Raw genomic sequence first — 20240 nt, 5'->3', positions numbered from 1 at the left:
ATGCAATCATCATGAACTCGAATGGAGCCTTGTCAATAATGGTGCTCTGTTCTGCTGCAGCTTTCGTCAGGCTATTGCTATGTAGCGAGGTAGGTATCGAGCTACGTGACGATGACCAACGAGTTCGATTTGACTCACCTCATCTTTGAACACTTCACTTGATTAGCACGCCAGCCAGGTTCGTGCGTCTCGCGTATCCCTGCCGTCCCGACCACCCTGGTCACCGTACCAACCCTTTCTGGTTCCTTGACTCTTGACTGAGCTGTCGACTGCCTGTGCTCGAAATTGAAGAAGCCATCCTCGTTTTAGGTTCTCGTCATCTTCTTCTGGGATCAGTCAGTTGTTACACGGTTGCCCCTGATATACTTCTGAACTCTTGGCCTTACACATAATGAAACCTAAAGCTTTCCTGAGAAGCACCCGACCGCTGCTGATTACTGGCCATGATGCTAAATTAAATGGTACTGAGCTGAATCTTCACAGCCAGTGCTACGCTTTAACCCTTTGCCTTTTTGGGTGGGAGCATAGCCCTCAAAAACTTGGCTCGAGTGCGTGATGACTCTTCTCCTCAGCTCTTGATAGTGCACACCTCCGTCTTGTCCGCCACCACTTCATGAGTATTGGTAAATCTGGTATATTTCATGATGATGGTTACAATATGGCCAAGAGAGGGGTTGTTCGGTTCTCATTTGGCAAATGTACGGACTATACTTGTCGCCAAGATGTTGCCTGGTCATCGTTCACTCAGCTTTTCGAAGCTGCGCTGTAGCTTCCTTCACAGAAGCATTCAATGAAAGCCGAACAATCTGCCCAATGGAAAGAAGCCTGTCTCACACAAATCTCGACAGAATCGATTGTATAAATGTGTGGGTGGAAATGATTGGTCTGGATTTGTCTCGCCTCAGAACATAAAGTCTGTTGGCAGAATCCGAGATCTCTTCTTCAAAACTTGGCGTCTGTTCACTTTCATCAGCATCAATAAAAAACCCGCTATGTATGTACATAGTATCTTGCTACTAAAATGCGGTGGCACACATGTCGGAACGAGAGGCATTTACGGGATTGACAAATTATAAAGTTCTATCTAGTCCCTATCGCATCACAGCCATTGAGCGCATGTTGAAGTCCGGTGTCGCCTCTGGCCTTTACCCGTGTCTGGTGTTTGTCACAGGCAATTCGAGGCTCCTGTTCCCCTCACCCTTACAGATGATCTACTGTAGAAGGTCTCGCCATTGTCTCTCGACTTTTGTTGATCGGACATCTATAGGGAATCTAGCCATTCCATAATGACCTAAGTCCTTTGAACGGTTCTGATGCTTATGCCTCAAATACCTGGCTTTAGTAGTGATCCAACACCAACATCGTGACTCTGTAACTCGGGTTGTTGCCCGCTGCAAGAGCACAAGCCTCAAACGTTATCATGCAGTGCAAAGACACATTTACTTTGACACAATCATACAGTCGCCAATGTGGTGTCCATGGAGAATCCTGTCCTTCTGTTTGTGTCAATCTTGACTCACCAAGCCTTGTTGGGCTACGGTTGCCAGTTGACTCGATCAAATCAACAAGCTAAGTTTGATGAGCTTGGTCGTCGAAATTGCTGGCTTCTTTGTGATAATACTGCCACCACGTGTGCGACCTCGAAAATCTCTCTCGTTCCATCTGTGCAATGACTGGTGTCCCCTTCATTCGAGCCCATCATGGGAAGGCTGATTACAGACACCGCCATCATGACTCTGGTCCCACAGGTGCTTACACAACTCCTCATCAGCTGCACATCGTGAGCGTGAGCGTGAGCGTGGTTTCTTCTTTTCTTTGGGTACTTCTTCTCCTCTGTGATGTATCTGCTGATGGTGAAACACGATCCTTTTTTCAGTCACGTACTCGGTGTCCTTGGACATGATGAATGCTCCTTCATCCGGCTCGTGCGCCCACCAAGTGGCGGCGCGCTACCAGCCCCTTAACAGATTCCAATTTCTTTGTTATTCGCCAGAAGTCCCGACTCAAAATCGCACGTACCGAGCTCTATGGTCCGCCGTACAACACTCCACTAGCATATTGTGTTGTTCTTCTCATTGCGCATCATCGAGCTTGTACGAATCATCACCTCAGCAGGGTCCTCCTCGGTTCAGAAACGGGACCCGTTCGGTCACCGGATCCTTAACAGATCCGGGCGGGCATGGACATGGCTCATTGCTCTCAGGTAACCTGTTCATGCATTGCAGTAGCAATTTGAACTTTCGGGCATTCGTCACTTACATAGTATCATCGCAAGAAGGATCAATCAGGGCACGCCGCGAGCATCGTGCTCCCGCTCGTAACGTGATCACTGTACAAGTATCTCAACGCACACTTTTTCTGTGTGCTGACGAAGCTGCGAACTCTCAACGACCGAAACTCCACTTACCTTACCCATGTACGTTGTGGTTGGCCCATTTACTGTGACTCAGTGCTGCCAGTCCTGTTCTTTCAAGACATCAAACGGAAAACACAGTAACACACATAGTAAGTTCGAGAACCGTAAAGATGTACTGGCTTGCCTCTTGAGACCACCAACGTCTCGGGGGACTGGCGTAGCTACTGTACCTCATTCATAAGCTGGTATATGTATAATATTCTACGCCACGTTTGAGGAAACTTAGGCTGCCCTACCCTAGACAAAAAAAGAGTGTTTAAGGTAGCATGCCTGGGCTGCCTGGTCACATCGAAAGGTGGATAGCAAGGCTTGCTCCACAACACTCTTCTATTCTTGTGAAGGGCGAAGGGGTTCATGTTGCGTGTAGGTTGCACCGCCGCCTAGGCCTCAGCTTCGGTTGGATGGCTGAGTACAGATGTCATGACGCACCGCAGGATGGAGCCCCTCACGGGACCCAAGGTTTATTACAGAAACAATGGGATTTACCAAATACAGTTGCCTTCTCTGTTCGTGTCGTCCTCGGTCCCAACCAGCCAGATACCGCCCACTTACCAAGGCCTTGAACAGTGAGTGAACCCTTTGCCAAGCTTGCCCCCCACATTCCGGCCCCCAGTCCGGCAACTTCGGGGCCCCGGCCGCTCCACGGAAACTCCCATCTTCCAAATGTGTGTAAGAAACTACTTGTTACTACGTGCGTATGGCAGTGTATGGTTACGACCATGCGGTGCTCTGCGAGGTACTATCACAGCCTACGTATTCGAAGTGGTCAATATATTCGGTAGCTACTGTGGTAGCCGAAAAACACATTTCTTCTCAGTCCCTTAACAAGACCCCTGACCCATGCCCTCAACCCCTTCACCGTCAGATCTCGAACGCGCTTAGATAGACAACTTCCATGCTCGAGAACGTGGCTGCCTAGCTACGTCCATGTCTCCAACCCGCCCTGGCCTTGCAGCATGTCCTGGCCACACGCTGTGCATATCAAATCAGAAGTGCTTGGGCCTGTCAATTAAAGTAAACGAGGCAAGTCTCATCGTACTTTGTTGTGCCGAATCGTGAATACCAGATTGTATCCAGAGGCATTATTCAAGAAGCCACAAGACACACCTGAACTGAGTTACCAACTACTATGTATGAAGTCGGAAGCCGATATCGCTTCTTGACTGTCAAGCCACGAACCAAATAACTTGCATGCTCAAGGGTGACTTGGAAATGGGAGTGTTATCGAAACCTGTCGAATGTTCTCTGGGCACCTGAGGTACATGCTGTAGCCGAACGCATACAGGGGATCGCAATTATACCACAACAAGATAAAGCTGAGCCGCTGATCGTAACAGGAGGTTCACGGAAAAAGCAGCGATGATTGCATGATCTCGAATATGATGGCAACAAGCTGAGTCTGCTAGGCACGTCGCCGAACCAGTCAAGCTGTGGCGAGGACGGCATGTCTCTGCTATCAACCTGTGGAGGAATAAGTGCCAGCAGGACAGCCACTGACCTTGCGGTCCGTATAATACCACTGTAAACACCACGGGAAGGTTGAAAGTCGACGAGAATATGTGATTCATGTCACGAAGATTTTGAAAGTAGCGAAGAAATTGCTACAGGCAGCCTTCAATATACGCCACCTTTGTGTACCATGCTGCACTCCCCCTTCATTCTACGTATCAGCGCGGTAAACTGGAAATGATATCTAAACTACCTATATAGTTTATTGGCTGAACTCACTTACGCCGACGAGAGGCATCACATCTCAGTTCCCGACACATCTTATTTCAGTCACAAACGTGGCCAAGCTATGAATACGTGTTGAACCGCCTGATCACTGTCGTGAAGTTACAAGTCAAAGCAGGTGAGTCAACCTCAAGGCACGGTAGTTACGCGAGACCTACAGTGTAGCTAAATTTGCAGGTCGTCGGGGTTCGCAATATGTGGGCAAGTGGCACACTTTTCGCTCAGGGAACAGCCTAGGCTGCTTATAAAACACGAGCATCGTAATACGAATCCATTGAAAAAAATTAACGAATACAATTGACCAAGATGAAATCGTTTGCAACTTTTGCCCTTCGCCGCCTCAGTCTTTCAACATCAATTTCCTAGCTTCTCACCAACGGCCTACAGCGGCGCAAGGCGTTCACCATTTGTTGCAGTGGGAACCACCATCTCATCCAGCCCTTTAAGAGGCCATGTAAGTGCTGGCATCGACACCCTCCTTGGGGAATTCACTGGATACTGTTAGTCACTGGAACAATGAAGAGAAGAGAAGGGAAGCAACATACGGAAGGGCGACTTCGAATCGCTTCTCGATCTCCTTAAGCACCTCTTGGTCTTGGTCGGTGCTGACGAACGAGATGGCCAATCCCTTGGTACCGAATCGTCCAGCACGACCGACACGGTGCAGGTAGGAGCTGGCATCGTTGGACAAGTCGTAGTTGATGGCGAGGTTGATACGCTCAATATCAATACCTCGTCCAAAGACATCGGTAGCAACGCAGATTCTCTTCTTGAACTCCTTGAACTCCTTGTAGCGACGAATACTAGATTATATTAGAAACAAGCACAACATTCAATGACTTGGTAACTCACCGTTCTTCCTGACTGACGCCAGAGTGGACGGCAATAGAAGGAAAGTTACACTCCCTGAGGAGCTTGTCAAGCTCAGTGGCACGAACAGTGCTACGGACGAAAATAATGACCTGGTTGAACTGGAGTTCATCCAAGAGCTCGTTGAGCTTGCGATTCTTCTCCTTTTCTTCCAGCTTGATATAGAACTGCTGAAGACCATGAAGAGTGAGCTTAGTGTCCTCGTCGACGTAGTGCTCGGTCGGGTTCTGCATGAACTTTCGGCAAATAGGTTTTACCTCCTCGGACAAGGTGGCCGAGAACATCATAACCTGCTTCTGAGGAGGCGTAGCACGGAAAACATCTTGCACATCCGTACGCATATCTGAAGCCATTAGCGTACGTTAAAAAGTTGGTTGCATGAGCGAGACTCACCAGGCTGATCAAGCATCTTGTCACACTCATCAAGCACGAAGATGCGAACACTGCCCAGACGTAGAGCCTTGTCACGAACGAGGGCCTTAAGACGTCCAGGAGTACCCACGATGATGTGAGGGCAAGTGTCCTTATTCTTGAGTGTCTCCATGTCGGTCTTGATGGGAGTTCCACCATAGAACACACCGGTCTTGATATCGGGCATGTACTTGCTGAAACGGTTGTACTCGTCACGGATCTGGTAAGCCAGCTCTCGGGTGTGGCACATAACAACGACGGAGACCTCTCCGTTCACAGGCTCGACCTGCTGAAGGGTAGCGAGAACGAAGACAGCTGTCTTTCCTAGACCAGACTTGGCCTGGCAGATGATATCACCACCGAGGAGTGCCTGGGGGATACAGGTTTGTTGAACTGTCGACCGAACCGATGTTAGAGTGGGTTTCTAAGAAGCAACGAACGACGGGTGTAATCTCAAGTGTCCGTCCATCGTCGCAGCTTAGCCATTGTATTCTCGCATTTTCCATTGGTATAGATTTGGAATAGTTTGATATCGACGCGAGGTTAGGGCTCAGAGGCCGAATGGTTGCACAAGCAACCATAGCCTAGGGGCACCAAGAAATTTCTTGGTGTCTCGCGTTTTCCTTGTTTTGCCCTCGTATATACCAGAAGAATCCGTTCGCGACAACGATTGACATATTATCCGCTTACGCGTGATAATTGTGACAACAGTGCTGTGGTTTTGCGGAGAACCACGTCTCTCACCCGTGGTCTTGTTCCGCCCGGATACGGACCGTCTCTCAGATCCAGCCTTGACCGCCCCAACGATGACGAAAATGACGATTGCGAAAAAAAAGTGGCCATTTGTTCTTGCTTGCGAGATGGACGAACGCTTGAAGGGAGGGGATATGATGACTTAGGGTATTAAAATATCAAGACTGACCCTCCGATGGATGTTCGAAACCGCAGTCGCCGATGGCGCGAATTAACTCAGCCTTCAAAAGAAAATCGCGGAAACCGGTGGAATGAATGCCGACGTAGCTGCCCTTCTTGTCGACATTGTTGCCGGCAGCAAGCTCGCCCTTCTTGCCGTTGGAGGTGGTAGCAGTGGTTTCGTTACCACCGATCTCCTCATCGGAGTAATCAATGAGATCTTCCTCGTGAGACATGTTGACCGAGATTTACCGGTAGTTAGATGGTTGATGCGGAAGCTATTGCAGAAGCTGTTCTTTGCAGCGACGTTGCGATGACGAGTCTGACGCGATTACGTTCGAGTCGCGTCGCCGTAGGGTGTCGAAAACGCGGCGCAGGCGTGCCGTCAAGATGATAGAATGAGAATCAAATGTTTTTTTTCAAGATGTGGAATGGGGAAAATGTGTCGGGAACCAGGATACTCGTTCCAAGGATGGCTTGAAAGAGTCTTTGTTGAGGCTGAGAAGGGAGGTGCCAGAAGCAGGCAGGAGCAAGCAAGGTCGCTGCTGGCTAAAGAGGCCCGTGCGAAGCGCGATCACGTGACTCGGATCTTGACAGTGCTAGGCATCTCTATGCACTGGTATGGCATACAACTAGGTACCTTGAGGTAAGAATTAAGCATTTCACTTTTATAAGATAACCAGCAAAAATCCTCAATATTTCAGAAGTTCCAATGGCGAAAGGCAAGGAACTAAAAGGTGTCCAGAACCGCATCATCTATTCTAGAGCATCGTACCTTTATCAAGCTGCCTCATATCTTACTAAACAGTCCTCAACTGGGCAAGATGCTGCAGCAAAATCATCAACCCCAAGCCATGGGCACAGTGTTTCCCCTCAAACAAGAAACGAGGAAAGAGCACTGAGGAATATGTCTCGTCAGGCCATTTCAGACCTACGAGCTGTGACTCTCAAAGCACAAGTACGGCGAAGTCCGGCTATGAAGCAAACTATTTGCAAGTTTTGCGACACTCTACTAGTCGAGGGCGACACCTGTACATCAACCGTGGAGAATGCGAGCAAAGGAGGGCGAAAGCCATGGGCTGATATTTTAAACATCAACTGCAAGACTTGCGGTAATGTCAAGAGATACCCAGTCTGTGCCCCGAGACAAAAGCGGAAGCACATGCGCAAGCTTGATCACAAAGAAGGCACAGAATATAGCAGCAATGAATCGAAAGTACAGGGGCCAACTGCCCAGACAACACCACACAAAACGCCCATCCCGACACCAGGTCAGACGCCGGGACCTTGAATAAAACAAGAGAAAGTCAAGGTCGTTCAAGCAACGAATAGACCGACGTCGTCCTCAAGGACCAAGCCCAACTTGAGTTGTATCCAGAGAACTCACATTTGAGCCAGAGACTGGAAAGGCTGCTTGAGTCTTGGTTTATGACATGATTGAACATCGAAACTGCACTGTTTCCGCTTCGCTCAAACATGTGTGTTCTCCGTTATCTCAATTGTAGTTCAAGGTTTCTAGCTGGAGGTTGTCATCCCTTCAGAGCATACTTTTATGCTGACGATAGACAATAGACCAGGGCCTTTGAGAAGTCACCCGGCCTTATTCTTAAGGCCGGGAGCACTGGAGGACGTTATAACACATATCAGATACTATACTTTTACCAAGCTTTTACATATCAGTCAGCTGGAAACATAATCCCTTGCTGAGAGGACGTCTTCTTGACAAAAGCGGTTTGAAAGCGATTTTCGATACGCCTAATAGAACATAACTCATGCTGCATTCTCGCCATCCCTTGTCAAAATATCCCTTTCCTGCCTCTTCCAGATTGACTAGTCGATTATTACTTTCCTGGCTGTCCAGCTTCTTTGACACTTTCCTCTCCCAAGACCTTGCTTGCTGCCATGAACCTATCCATCAAGTCAGCGACTCTGTTCCCTACATACACCACCACCGTCCACCAAATTGAAAACACTTACAAACCTCCATGCCAACTACCAAGTCCACGCATAGCTTCTGCTTGGACACTTGTCATCCGTAGCAAGTTCTCGGTGTCGGACAGATTTGATGACAACTGTGCGAGTTGAGAGTTTAGTTGTGCCTAGGTTAAGCAAGAGACCATTAGCAAATGCCGTTTTCATTTAGAACAGGATCGCTATGCAACCCGAGTCCTTAAAGTCACACGATAAAGGAGTTGATTGATAACTACCATAGTGATGTAATAAGGGTTGAGGGAACTCACAAGTTGTCGTGTCTTGACAGCACTTCCACTAGTGGCCATGCTCTGTCGCACCTGTGAACCGCTCACGTTCCGCGTCGCCATTGCTTTGTTGGATGTGATGTGGTAAAGTTTCTCCCGAACTTCTAATCCACTTGCGAACTGGTGAAGATGAGATGCCCTCTCTTGTAAGTGAAGGATCGCCCGCCTCCTGGAACTCAGAAGAAGGAATACTCCGGGGTAAGAAAAAAAAGGACCAACGGCTACTTTTGTTGTATGCTTGTGTATTCGGGGCAGTCTTCTGGAGATGCAATTATGCTGACCTCACCTGAACTACCCTAGCTACTTGTAGGTGTTCAAGGTTGGTAGGGTATGGAACATACCTGGGGAAAGGCAGTGATTTGGGGTTTGTTTACAATATGGATCCATACTAGTGGTAAAATGGCCCGTGCGTTTAACAATTATTGATTGGTTCAGCAATATGTATGAAGCAGTCTGTTTCAACGTTCAAACAACAGCTTACCTACAGTATTCAAGGGCCAACACTGAATCATTAATGATTCAACTGCGCTTATCAATTTATCTCCAATCTTTTCTTCTTGCGCGGCGTTTTGTCGCAAACCTGGGCCTGATGAATATCCTACGGACCTACCTTACATGTAGTTATTATGTATTATGTCCTGGATCAGGTAAAGGGTGTCTTGCAGCCCTGTTGACCTTCACCAGAAGATCCTTGTTGACTTTGGGCTGACAACTGAATGCTAACAATATTCAGGGATTTTAACACTGAGGAGCGAATACTGTCTGCCTAGCAGCCTAGAAGAGCATGGTGATCGACAAAGGCCCCCATGTACCTTTCAGCTGTATCCCTACTGGTTTAATATCCTACTTCTTTTGTTCCTTCGACGTCATAACTGCCAACAATGACCTGGTCAGTACAGCTTGTCTACGGCGCGAAGGAATTGACTGTAGATCAGAGGATCGTGGTTTGCCAACTGTACGTAAATGGCCAGATGATCTAGCCGTTGTGTAGTCTGGGCCTGTTAGGATCTTGAGTAGCCAAGGCTCAGTGTCGACTAGATAAATCCTTCTGGAGACAAGCGCAGATCGAAATACTAGGTATCTATATCTAGACAACAAGCCCCCCCCACAAGCAGGTTGAGTTGATTTTAAGCTTAATTGAGACTCAATTTGTTGTGTCATCTTTGCCTCCGTCTTCGAATATGAAAGCAGCTCTCCGAATCATTGCTTTGACCTCCTCGGCCATCGCATTTGATGGTCGATACGGGACGGGCGGAAGCCCTGGTAACATGAGTGAGCAAGCATGGCAATCTGCTTTTGAGAACCCCAACGCAACTGGGACATATAAATTTGAGGCGTATAATGTATCGGAAAGATTCCCGCCAAACAAAACCGTTGATGGATGGACGGCTACCATTCGCGTAGCCAATATTACGGACGACCCTGGGGACGATACACCTTATCCCGGCATCGACATCAGTGTTCAAGCACCAGAGGGAATGAGAGTTCCAACGTTGAATAGCAGTCGTACGAACTCTTCAGACTGGCATGTGTGTATTGCTTTCTGGGGACCCAGTCGCCTGAAGGATGAAGCAACTGACGATGCACAACACGACGATGGAGACTGCAGCTCGTTCCTTGACGAAGATTGCCTAGAAGCCTTGAACGCAGAAGCAGCTGGATACTACTGGAACGGCGAGGAGTGCACAATGTTGCCACATATGCCAGTTAAATGTGAGAAGTATTATAAAGACTATGGCCCAACGTATGGCGGAGTTCGTAAGTATAGCTTCACAACCTGTTCGAGTAAAAGGACACTGACCCGTGATGTAGCTGGGGCGAATCTGAGTCAATTTGAAAGCGGAAAGACCTTGATCAGCCAACGCCCACAAACGGCTGGAAAATACAATGCAATGACCCAGGAGGAGGCATATGACTATGCTGTGCGTGGTGTTTGGACTGTAATGATCAACTGGGGTCGTCGTGACCCCGACACATATAGCCTGGACGATGTTTTACAGCCTTCGCTGTTGTGCTTGCGCACCAGGAATATCACTGGAGGTAGTGAGGATCCTAACGCTGGCACAAGAACAACTAGCTATGTACCTATGGCTGTTTTCTCAGCTTTGATGGCCACGCTGTTGTTGGCCTATTGAGTTGAGGTATACAGTGGTAAAGTGGCTCTCTGCCGGATGATAAGAGAATTGGGCAATGGATATTGTTGACTATCAGGCTGCATCTTGCTTGTCCTTCAGGTAGATGGATAGTTCGGTCTATGTTATCAATGGTTTCTCAAAGGTGATGCAGAAATCCTTGGCCATAATTTCATCACTTTTCTCTTCCATACTACTATTCCGTATCTATGTATATTTCCAATAGGAATTCTCCCAATGCCGTGGATGGCTTTCCTATTCACATTCCACAACGTCTCGCGATGAACAGATTTAACCAGAAAAAGAAACCATCCGTAGTCTAATTTGATTGTGTAACCCCGCCAAGAAAAACAATGCCTATCATGATCTCTCCTCATTTGCAAAGTCCATTTGACCTTTCATGACATGTCCACGCAAACTTCTGTACGGCGCTTCAACAATCAAAAACAAAGACTTGCTTAGCTGGTGCAATGCCTTTGATCTTAACCCACCCACTTCCTCGTTTTTCCACCGGCACATTCATTATTCAGTCCCAACCTGTCTTCTGTGAGGCGGGCTTAGCGTTCTCCGAAAGTTTCTTCCTTGCGCGAGGCTGTCCCAATATGTCAAAGCAGAACCAAGACTCGGGCGTCTCATGAACAGAGTCTTGAATAACTGAGAGCCGATTATATGCTGAAAGGCACCAGTATATCATCCCCGATTCCAATGCATTATTACCAAGGATAGACTACTTCTGTTTGGTTGTTCAATGTATGTACGGATTGTGTCGATAGGAATAATTAAAAAGACGTCGTGTCTGAGAATAGTCCAAAGTGACTCTGACTTTTGTCGTGTCGTTTCGTGTTTTCGATGGAACTCGGGCGTATAATAAAAACAAAATGAAATAGGGCCGTCCTCGTCGAGGTGTGTCGTATAGTTGTTCAAGCCAGATGCATAGATGTAGTACACATGGCCTCAACCAGGCTTCGCGACGGGATAAATAAATGGTCCCGTTTAAGCGATGAAGAAAGCATGTCCGGAACTCCGTAACTGCGAAAACAAGAATATCAAAGCCTTGTTGGACAGACATCATATATGGGACCGTGTGTTGGAACCTGACGTCCTAGGTACTCCGTTGAATATTATCGCTGTGGAGAGCGTCCTAACGCACACCGATTGGCGGTCGTGGAGGCAAGCTGCCTTGACTGCTGTTTGCAGATTGTTCGGAATCAAATTCACCACTGCCCGCGCTGGCGCTCGCACTACCCGTCAGACTGCGAACATTCCTAGGCTTAGTTTGGTGGAGGGCGCTCACCCCAATATGTTGTTCAACTTGCTGTGGTGCTACTGAGTTACCGTGACCAGGTGGGTGACGAGGGACAGGTTGGCGAACACCATCCGGGGGTGATGGTCGGCCATTCATGCCCGGGCCTGGACCGTAACCACCCGGAGGCGATCCCCGTCGGCTACCGCCTCGCATGGATGGAGTATAAGGGTTCCCGGGAGACTGACTGGCACGCCGGGGATAGGCACCATTCATCCCGGGAGGTCCACCGGGACCTGGGCCGTACTGCATCTCGTCAAGCCTTGACGCTGTTAGTGAGTTTGCTCGAGAGCCTGCGTTCATCGCTCCACGGTCAACGGATCCATAACGATCCGAGGAGCAGCTCATGAGGGGGTCTTCGAGGATGTTTTCAGATGTCATGGAGCTGTGACCAACTTGGGAAGATCGATTGCGGCCGAAGTTGGGCCTGAATCGGCCGCCTCGTGTAGGAGGCGGCATATCATCGGGATTACGGCGAAACTGGCCAGGGCTTGGTCCTGGAGCTTTTCGGTTTTTTCTCGATGTAACGCTCATCATATCGAAGTTGTCTGGATCGATCAGCGGAGGACCAGGGTTGGCAGTAGGGTCAAAGTAATCGTCGTCATCATCATCGTCTTCGTCAAACACCTGCTTGCTGTTGCGCATAGGATGAGGGCCACGACGAGGTCCAGGGCCTCCGGGAGGGCCAGGAGGCGGTCCACGGCGCATTCGGATTTCTTGCTCGCGAATTGCCATTTCACGCTGCCGCAAAGCCAACTCTCGTTCTCTGAGATTAATGTCTGCTGGGTCACCACTGACGGATGGCTCGGAACCTTCAGGAATATCGTCATAAAGAACGAGATGAGAGAATTCCTCCAGGTTAGTCTCCTCTAATGAGCCTCTCCTTGAAGGTTGACGAGATCCAGGACCATTCATCGGAGGAGGTCGAACATAACCATTGGGTGGTCCACCGTTCATCGGGGGTGGTCCACGGCGCATACCGCCTTGGCTGAAGTTGGAAGAGTTCCGAGGTCTGGGCTGGCGAGGGGGCATACCATTTCCGTTGGGCATACCGTTCATCATGGGTCGATGGCTGTTTTGCGAAGGCATTCGAGGCACAGGTGCCGCGGAGGGGGAGGCGGGTGGTATGATATTCGCGTTCGGATCGCCAGGTTTGGGTCGGCTGCGGTTGACCAGATTAAGGTTATGAAGAATCGAGTAAAGTGTCTCGATACGAGGAAGGGAAATATTCGAGTCTCTAGCCAGTTTGACGGGCGATCCTAGGTACGTCTCAACCTCCATAGGCCTTCGAGCAACGTAATCCTGCCACATTATGCTCTCCCCGGAAGCTTTGGACATCTCATCGATCGTCTTCTGCTTGAAATCGGGATCAAATTTGCATCCATTAGCATCAGCTAGACGAAGCAACTCGTCAATGACCTCCGATACCATGTCCCTAACGCCAACCTTTTCCAAAAGCGAGGCATGGTTGGGAGTTTCGAAGATAACGCTAATCGGATGGAACGCAATAGGACTGCAACGTCAATTAGTTGGGTTTCAAGGCGTTTAGATGAAAGACAAACCCTATTACTCTCTCGTATTGCTGCTGGCGGATATTTGGCGAAACTTTGCATTCCACTTGACCAGAACTAAGTGTCATGGCTAAGGCCTGTGCCATGTCCTCCTGGATGGTTTGTGGGATATTGTTCGGGTTGTTAGCAGGACCAATCCAGATATCTGCTGGGCCCTTATGTTCAAATTCACTCTGACCGAGTTGCGTGAGCTCAGCACCTGAAACAAGTGATAGGACCACATTGGTAGGAAATCGCTCCTCCAAAGCAGCTTCGACTCCGAGAGTATGTGTTGTGTTGACGATGATGCATGTATGCTGGGGGGTCACGACCGAGTCAATGACTGAGGCGAGATCGTAGACATCGGGTAACGCCTTGACGCAGAGTACGACATAATCGAAGGGGCCTTCTCGAGCGCTCGCGGCATCCTCAGGGTTTCGAACAACTTCAAATGTTATCTCAGCATGCTGGACGAAAGCAAGGGGGTTGTTGAACTGTACCATGTCGAGGCTTGAATCTCTCGTTGCCAAATATCGGGGATCTTGATTGTCAATCAGCATATTGTTGGAGTCGTAGCGCATTGGTTCACATACTTGAACGAGATACCGTATTGTGCCACATGCTCGTAACCAGACTTCCAAACGAGCGTCACATCACACGCGTTGGTGGCCTGGAGCCTCCATGATAGGAACGCCGAGACGGGATTGCCTCCCACTGAACAAACTGACATTAGCTCGCTGTTGGCCATGATGAGCGACGAGAGTGGGACGCTGCACGAGCAACCGTCCTGACGGTTGACGTGAGGATTTCAAGACAAACGAGTGAAAGGTAGACAAGAGACAGAAAAGATTTAGAGAGATTGTGTCAACTGATGAAGGATTGGGAGGGATCAGTTGATCTGAAATGACGCGACCGTCCACCTCTGGTTTCTGCGTGAACTAAACCTAGGTATGAAGGGAGAATTGTAAGAGAAGAGACGACAAACCTGATAGAATCTTGAGCCGGGGCGATACAGGCGCCATAATGTCTGGCGGGTCCTAATGTGGAATAGTGGCCTGGTCCAGTCTGAGGGTGTAGCGGAGCGGTTTCTAACGACGGACCCGTAGTCTTGGGGCGTATATTGGGTACCACAACACAACAAGATCGGGACTGATGGAAGTACCTGTCTAAGCAAGGATAAGCTCAAACTGATGATGATTGCCGTTTATTGTGAGTAGCGATGCGGGCGACGAGGATCAAAGGCGATAGCGCAGCTCAATTGTGCATGTAGCGGCTCGGGAGAAGGAAGCTATCGAATGGGAACGAGGCCAGCGAGGCGTCGGTGGGCGAGAAGACGGCAGTGATAGTGACAGCCAGCGGTAGAATCAACGAGCGACAGGGCCTAAATCGTGGCGTAGGCGGCAGGATGGCGTACCAGGGGGGATGTACAGCGGCGTCTCGTGCGTCAACTTTCGATAGGCAATGAAGCAGCAAGAAATCTACAAGCGGCCAGTAGTGAGTGTGATGAGTGGGACGAGAGCTGAGATGGCCTCCGTGGACGGTGCACCAAACGGGGTGTGGGAGATTGTCTGGGGATTGTAATCGGACGGACTGCAGGAGCGAGAGTGGGCTGAGCTGAGAAGCTGCAACAAGAATTGGGCCCTTGTTCAAGCTTAGAAATCTCACAGCGGGCGCGGAAGAAGCTGCGCGGACTTGGCTCTAGGAGGATTTATCGGTACGAGTACGGCGGGCCCCCGATTGTCCCTTTTTGCGATCGACTAGGCTTACCACTGTAGGCCGGTGCTGTACTGTGCTGCGTTGCCTTAACTTAATTAATCAGCTTCGGGTTGATGGAAGAGAGGGTCGCTTGGTCTTTGGTGTGTTGTGTGTTTCGCCTGTAAATGATGATATGGCCCGTGAATGATTGGGCCTCGATTTGAATTGAGGTGGCAGGGGGGGTAAGGCGCCGCCGAGAGAGAAAACTCAAGTAGTGCAGTGCCTACCTGAAGTGTACTTGGCAGAGACAACCACTGTAATCTCTCTGGGGACCGGGGTGTTCAAGATGTTCTGGAGAGGCTAGACAATTTTAACAAGAGGAAAGTGAGAGGAGGCGTGTGGGAGAAAGACAAGATGCGAGTGGACAACAGACCAGCAAAGATAGGCCAAGTCAAGAACCAAGGGGGCCGAGCTTTGCAAGGGGCCAGCGAAACAGCAAGCAAAAAGCAAAGCAACAAGTGCGTATGTAGCAAGCAGGTATGTGAAAGAGAGGCTTAGATACAAGGAAAATAAGACAAGGGGGACCCCGGCCGGAGGCGGCGGCATGTACGATATGCGGGAGTGGCTCAGTCCGACTGTAGGTAGTTTGAAGAAGAGAACGATATCATGAGCTGCCAGTGGTTGGGAGGCTCAAATTACATGGCAGACATGTGCGTGTGTGATGAGATGCAATGCAATGCAATGCGAGGATATGGTTCTGAGAAACGGAATGCCGCCCCAAAAAATGCAAACCCCCGTATTTGATTCTGCTGTGCCCAGAAAAAAAAATGCCAATGGCAAACAGGTTGGGGAATAGGCAGAGACAGCTAGAAAGAGGGGTGTGTTATGAAGGGATGGATGGAAGAAGGCTTTGAAGTCATGATGAAGCAGAGACTGTCCACCTGCTCCATGAAACTCAATTGGAGAACCAGGGCAGTAACGCAGAAGGCTTCAGGCCAAGCATTTCACAACAATAACAAAAAATCAACTTACTGTTTCTCTTTTGTCCCTCACAATAGAATTATTATTCCCAACTCAAGGATAGGCCGGCCAGTGGTGTGGCAGCAGTGACGAATGGTGACGAGGACGGGGGACTCGGAAGACCTTCGTTTCGAGATACGTTGCTGGAGCTAACGAGGATCGGTGCGGAGCGGCCGGAAGTTGAGGACCCAATGCCACGAGGAAAATACGCGCAAGCTTAAGGTTGAATTAAAATCCTCCTCCGTAGTCCGTACTCGTAGAGAGCGAGCCCAGTTGATGATTGATTGATTGCAGGAGTGACTGCCGGATTACCGTTGAAAGTACTCCGTAGACAGGTATCAAGCGATCCGCCGCTAAAGATCCAAAGAACTCAATTCCAAAGTGTCTTGGTGTGATTTTTTTTCGTCCGTTCAGAAGAAAACACTTCGGTCAAATATCGAAATTACCCAATTGTTTAGGATCCAATGCCCCAGAGTTTGAGAACTAATGCTCGATGTTGCTTGTTGTAAATATCGGTCTCATTCGTCGCTGATTCTCCGTTCGGTCGTTGTGTTTCGCATTTATTCTCTCTTGGATCGAGTAGCTCGCTTTGTCGTCGCGTGTCGTCTCCGCTCTCGCTTTCTTTTCAGCTTGGGTGTTCAAATGTTCCCCAGACGCCACACAACCCGAAAGATTAAAAAGGAAAAAGACCGAATCTCACGTCGGCTGCGGTTAGTCGTTGATGCAGCAAACCAGAATCTACAATGTTCAAAAAGAGAGAGGGTGAAGAGGAGAAATTTCTGTTCAGTCAAGGGAGAAGTAAACGAGGGGAATCAATCACGCACAGTCAAATGAATACGAAGCAAACCCCAGAAGCGAGAAGTCAGTCACCAGCAATTGCTTGGTTAGTACGAATAGATGGGACCCTAACTCGATGGCCCTCAATCTGTCCAAACCCAAATCTTCCCGGCTTTGCCCTTGTCCCTCACCTTCCATCACCCGTCCCGTTGTCCAAATTCCTTATCATGATCCCTACCAGCATCATCCATCCTAACATCCGCGTGGTGCGGCACGGGGTTGCGCTGACATTGGAGCAGACCATCTGACGCCGCTACGACGGGTAAATTGATGTTGGTGACCGGTAATTATGTTTGATGATGAACCGAATATCCAGATACCCAGGCCTGGGGCCTCAATAGATCTCCTGACTCCAATCTCGTGCAAGCTTTCTATGAGAGTTGGCTGTATTTTACGCAGACCACACATGGCATGATCCATAATGCCAGTCTACTATATAGTCGGACAGCCAACACCGGCTGCAGTACGACACAAGGCTCACATCAAAACTCCTTGAGTTGGATGGTAATCAAACAATTGCTTGACATGGGTGGCTGCATCAAGAACCCATCATGCCTAGCAAACCCTAGTGTATCTGGCGGTTTAAACATCGTATTGACTAGTGCACCAAAGTTAATATCAAGACAAGCACATGCAAAGATAAACCCCTCTCATTCAGAGTGCAGGGCGACCCTGCCGAGCTGCCAACAAACAACAGGATGTGACCTATGTAGCCTATGTAAAGTTCAAACACCGTGGAGCATTACACAACACGATGTACGCATCCCACATGCTGCGCCTCAGAGGAGCCAAGTATAATCAAGTGGGTAAGTTCAATGGAACAGTTCCCCATCGTTAATAAACCCTTCCACCAACCGGGAATTTAAAGTCCTCCGTTTCCATGTGCTGTCCTCCTATCTCACACAATAAGAAGCTAACAATTGGCTTTGCTATACGCCGATCCAAAGAGTAAAGTTATTGACTGGTTGTTGGAGGTATATCAGATATTTTGACAAAATCTAGAGTCTTGGACTTGGATGTGGGTTTCGAAACATTGAATGTCTGTGCTGTGGGCATGCTTTCCTGGCTGCAATGAGTTTAAAACAAACCAACCTCATGCCAGTCTATGATGAATTGTATGTGCTTCGTTTCAACGGCCATTGCTTGATTAGGTTAGTAGGTTACTGGACAGCTGTAATAACTTTCGGTCAGGTAAATCCTATCCTATCGTCAAAATACGATGTGCATCGCATATCCTCCTCCATACCTGAATTGAAGTCCTGCAAAGGATTCTAGGGAACTGTCTTTCTAGGTAGTTCGACCAACAGCTATACAAACCAGATAACGCAGAATTCAAGAACCCGTCTTACCATATCGGCGTCGCCTCAAACTCTATGCCGGAAGAGGGATGGAGTTGTTCCATCTCCAAGCAAAAATAACTTCAGTTACAAATCCCATCCCACGGAGCAGTGACCTTGATACGCGTCTTCTCCGTCGCCATGGCTCAATTGCCAGGGCCATCAGGGGTTAAACTTGTCTTCCCGCAGCGCCAAGCTGGATAGCAGCCCGCTACTTGGCAGAAAATGGTTAGTCCTAGTCCTCATCTGTCTTGGCGACAAAAGTTGCTGATGGAGCTTGTAAGGCTTTCTTTGGTCAGGAAGTCGCTCAACAATCTCTGAGGCTCACAACGAAGTGCGGACTTTCAGAGTTACCTATGGCGTCGAAAGAAACAGTACCTAAAAGGTACCTGCTGCCAACTCCCTACCTAGATCGATCGCGAATCCTGGAAACACATCCCCCCTGTCTTATTGCGCCGTACCTTGCAGAAATGAACCCACATTCCGTCACCATCCACTGAGGAGTACGTGTCGCCGAGTGTGGTTTAAGTATTAACACGTACTGACACAGAGTGAACAAGCTTTTCTTGATGATCTCCCATCCCATTTCTTTCTGGCGCTAAGAGGAAGTTTTCCTACTGCCTAGATCAGAAATTTCTTTGTTTAGGAACAAGAGGTTCTGATACAAGCGAAATCCATGTAAACTAACACTCCGGATGGCCCGGCGTTTCTTTCCCGCGACTACATAATCGATGACGTAACGCCGAAAAGAGCCAGACTTTTCGAGCCCTTTTGGCACGACGGTGAAATGGACATGGGACGAGTTTGTGGTTTTCGGCCTACTAAGGAGGCCAGGGTCAGGGGTATAGACCGAGTAGTGGACGTTTTCCCAACGTGCGCGCCACGAAGCCACTCCTATTTTGGTGACGAGGCTCAGCGCTGAGCCGAATGAGGCTACTCTTCAAATACGCTTCCATGCCCCGGGATAGACCGTTCGAGCTAGTCGCCTTAGTGATTTTGCTTGATCCGCTGTAAGTCGACCAGTCATGTTATTCTCCTCTAACCTCATCGTCGATCTGCCGGGCTTACCTGGCAAGTTGTTGTTGCCGGCTACCGGCGTCAGCTATTGGATGTACTGAGACGTGCAGCGAACAAAAAAACCCTTGATGAGCTGACGATATGCAGACTACAGAGCGCCATTGAACAATATTGAATACACACCGATACTTGGCATTGTGCTAAAGATTTGGGCAAGCTTGTTGCATCCGTGCCTAATCTCGCCCGCCTCGAGAGGAATGAATGAAAGTCTGTCAGGCTCTCCCTTTATTCATGGTGATGGATCCATCTACCTATCCTTTCGGGCTCGCTTCCACATACAACTGGCTTGGCGAGATCAAAGTCAAGGTGATCCCTGTTAGAAAAGCGCCCTCTCGTCTCCAGTTGGATCGTCTGCCGCAGCTCCTCATTTCACAAATCTTCCTGAAGGCTGATGGAAGCTACTAGGTTCAAGGCAACGGCGTCACGGTACGATGCATGTATTATTTCCGTCAATCCAGGGGTTCTCACCATGCACGGTTCTGGGGGTCATCACTGCTCCAGGTGGACTATTGACGATCCCTTCAATAAAATATATCTAGTTGGGTGCCAGCAACTCCATAAACGACCCAGTGTCACGGAGGAAAGCTAGATCCCTCATCGCGATCTCGAAAAGTTCAGACACCATTGTTTAGGGTGATCTACAACGGATATACGCCCGTTGTGTGTGCAAATCCATACTCGCTTCCAT

General features: G+C 48.9%; 6 protein-coding genes across 30 annotated transcripts; 3 read left to right on the top strand and 3 right to left on the bottom strand.

The window, feature by feature from the left end:
* Positions 1 to 4282: 4282 nt before the first annotated feature.
* On the bottom strand, positions 4283 to 6860 carry FOIG_02136 (ATP-dependent RNA helicase SUB2). 4 transcript variants are annotated; one of them, XM_031199299.1, is made up of 5 exons: positions 6354 to 6860; positions 5414 to 5824; positions 5003 to 5363; positions 4696 to 4953; positions 4283 to 4641 (listed from the first exon to the last, which is right to left on the bottom strand). In XM_031199299.1, the coding sequence occupies exons 1-5, from the start codon at positions 6577 to 6579 to the stop codon at positions 4593 to 4595; spliced, it is 1305 nt and encodes a 434-aa protein (XP_031071336.1). In that variant the 5' UTR covers positions 6580 to 6860; the 3' UTR covers positions 4283 to 4592. The 4 variants fall into 4 exon arrangements, with proteins under 4 accessions (XP_031071336.1, XP_031071338.1, XP_031071337.1 ...); XM_031199301.1 differs by having other exon boundaries at positions 5414 to 6860; XM_031199300.1 differs by having other exon boundaries at positions 4283 to 4953.
* Positions 6861 to 6998: 138 nt separating this feature from the next.
* FOIG_02135 (uncharacterized protein) lies at positions 6999 to 8158 on the top strand. The gene has a single exon (XM_031199298.1). The coding sequence runs from the start codon at positions 7056 to 7058 to the stop codon at positions 7632 to 7634; it is 579 nt and encodes a 192-aa protein (XP_031071335.1). The 5' UTR covers positions 6999 to 7055; the 3' UTR covers positions 7635 to 8158.
* Positions 8159 to 8184: 26 nt separating this feature from the next.
* Positions 8185 to 8664, bottom strand: FOIG_02134 (uncharacterized protein; the record flags this gene model as incomplete). The annotated part of the gene is made up of 3 exons (XM_031199297.1): positions 8185 to 8251; positions 8321 to 8442; positions 8584 to 8664. 3 exons carry the CDS (start codon positions 8662 to 8664, stop codon positions 8185 to 8187), a joined length of 270 nt encoding a protein of 89 aa, XP_031071334.1.
* A 583-nt stretch (positions 8665 to 9247) lies between these two features.
* FOIG_02133 (uncharacterized protein) lies at positions 9248 to 10925 on the top strand. The gene is made up of 2 exons (XM_031199296.1): positions 9248 to 10359; positions 10414 to 10925. Exons 1-2 carry the CDS (start codon positions 9783 to 9785, stop codon positions 10734 to 10736), a joined length of 900 nt encoding a protein of 299 aa, XP_031071333.1. The 5' UTR covers positions 9248 to 9782; the 3' UTR covers positions 10737 to 10925.
* On the bottom strand, positions 10456 to 17660 carry FOIG_02132 (alcohol dehydrogenase). 21 transcript variants are annotated; one of them, XM_031199279.1, is made up of 7 exons: positions 16314 to 17660; positions 14572 to 15641; positions 14180 to 14300; positions 14087 to 14127; positions 13599 to 14031; positions 12028 to 13549; positions 10456 to 11962 (listed from the first exon to the last, which is right to left on the bottom strand). In XM_031199279.1, exons 2-7 carry the CDS (start codon positions 14606 to 14608, stop codon positions 11948 to 11950), a joined length of 2169 nt encoding a protein of 722 aa, XP_031071324.1. In that variant the 5' UTR covers positions 14609 to 15641; positions 16314 to 17660; the 3' UTR covers positions 10456 to 11947. The 21 variants fall into 21 exon arrangements, with proteins under 21 accessions (XP_031071324.1, XP_031071325.1, XP_031071322.1 ...); XM_031199280.1 differs by having other exon boundaries at positions 14572 to 15392; XM_031199282.1 differs by lacking the exon at positions 16314 to 17660 and adding an exon at positions 15693 to 15715 and having other exon boundaries at positions 10774 to 11962.
* FOIG_02131 (uncharacterized protein) lies at positions 16583 to 17928 on the top strand. 2 transcript variants are annotated; one of them, XM_031199273.1, is made up of 2 exons: positions 16583 to 17184; positions 17378 to 17928. In XM_031199273.1, exon 1 carries the CDS (start codon positions 16788 to 16790, stop codon positions 17133 to 17135), a length of 348 nt encoding a protein of 115 aa, XP_031071310.1. In that variant the 5' UTR covers positions 16583 to 16787; the 3' UTR covers positions 17136 to 17184; positions 17378 to 17928. The 2 variants fall into 2 exon arrangements, with proteins under 2 accessions (XP_031071310.1, XP_031071311.1); XM_031199274.1 differs by having other exon boundaries at positions 16583 to 17162; positions 17378 to 17405.
* Positions 17929 to 20240: the final 2312 nt, after the last annotated feature.

The sequence above is a fragment of the Fusarium odoratissimum genome (assembly GCF_000260195.1).
Source record: "Fusarium odoratissimum NRRL 54006 unplaced genomic scaffold supercont1.2, whole genome shotgun sequence".
NCBI classification, from domain to species: Eukaryota; Fungi; Ascomycota; class Sordariomycetes; order Hypocreales; family Nectriaceae; genus Fusarium; species Fusarium odoratissimum.
This window is presented reverse-complemented; position numbering and strand designations above follow the sequence as displayed.

Bases quoted from the DNA above. Each gene is read 5' to 3' on its own strand.
- FOIG_02136 (XM_031199299.1), bottom strand. From the start codon at position 6,579: ATGTCTCACGAGGAAGATCTCATTGATTACTCCGATGAGGAGATCGGT. The intron at 5,825-6,353 runs GTCAGTCTTGAT...TTCGGTCGACAG, and splicing joins TTTCGAACATCCATCGGAGG to TTCAACAAACCTGTATCCCC. The intron at 5,364-5,413 runs GTGAGTCTCGCT...TAATGGCTTCAG, and splicing joins CAAGATGCTTGATCAGCCTG to ATATGCGTACGGATGTGCAA.
- FOIG_02135 (XM_031199298.1), top strand. From the start codon at position 7,056: ATGGCGAAAGGCAAGGAACTAAAAGGTGTCCAGAACCGCATCATCTAT.
- FOIG_02133 (XM_031199296.1), top strand. From the start codon at position 9,783: ATGAAAGCAGCTCTCCGAATCATTGCTTTGACCTCCTCGGCCATCGCA. The intron at 10,360-10,413 runs GTAAGTATAGCT...CCCGTGATGTAG, and splicing joins CCCAACGTATGGCGGAGTTC to CTGGGGCGAATCTGAGTCAA.
- FOIG_02132 (XM_031199275.1), bottom strand. From the start codon at position 14,608: ATGGCGCCTGTATCGCCCCGGCTCAAGATTCTATCAG. The intron at 14,128-14,179 runs GTATGTGAACCA...TTGACAATCAAG, and splicing joins CAATACGGTATCTCGTTCAA to ATCCCCGATATTTGGCAACG. The intron at 13,550-13,598 runs GTTTGTCTTTCA...TTGACGTTGCAG, and splicing joins CAATACGAGAGAGTAATAGG to TCCTATTGCGTTCCATCCGA.
- FOIG_02131 (XM_031199273.1), top strand. From the start codon at position 16,788: ATGCTCGATGTTGCTTGTTGTAAATATCGGTCTCATTCGTCGCTGATT.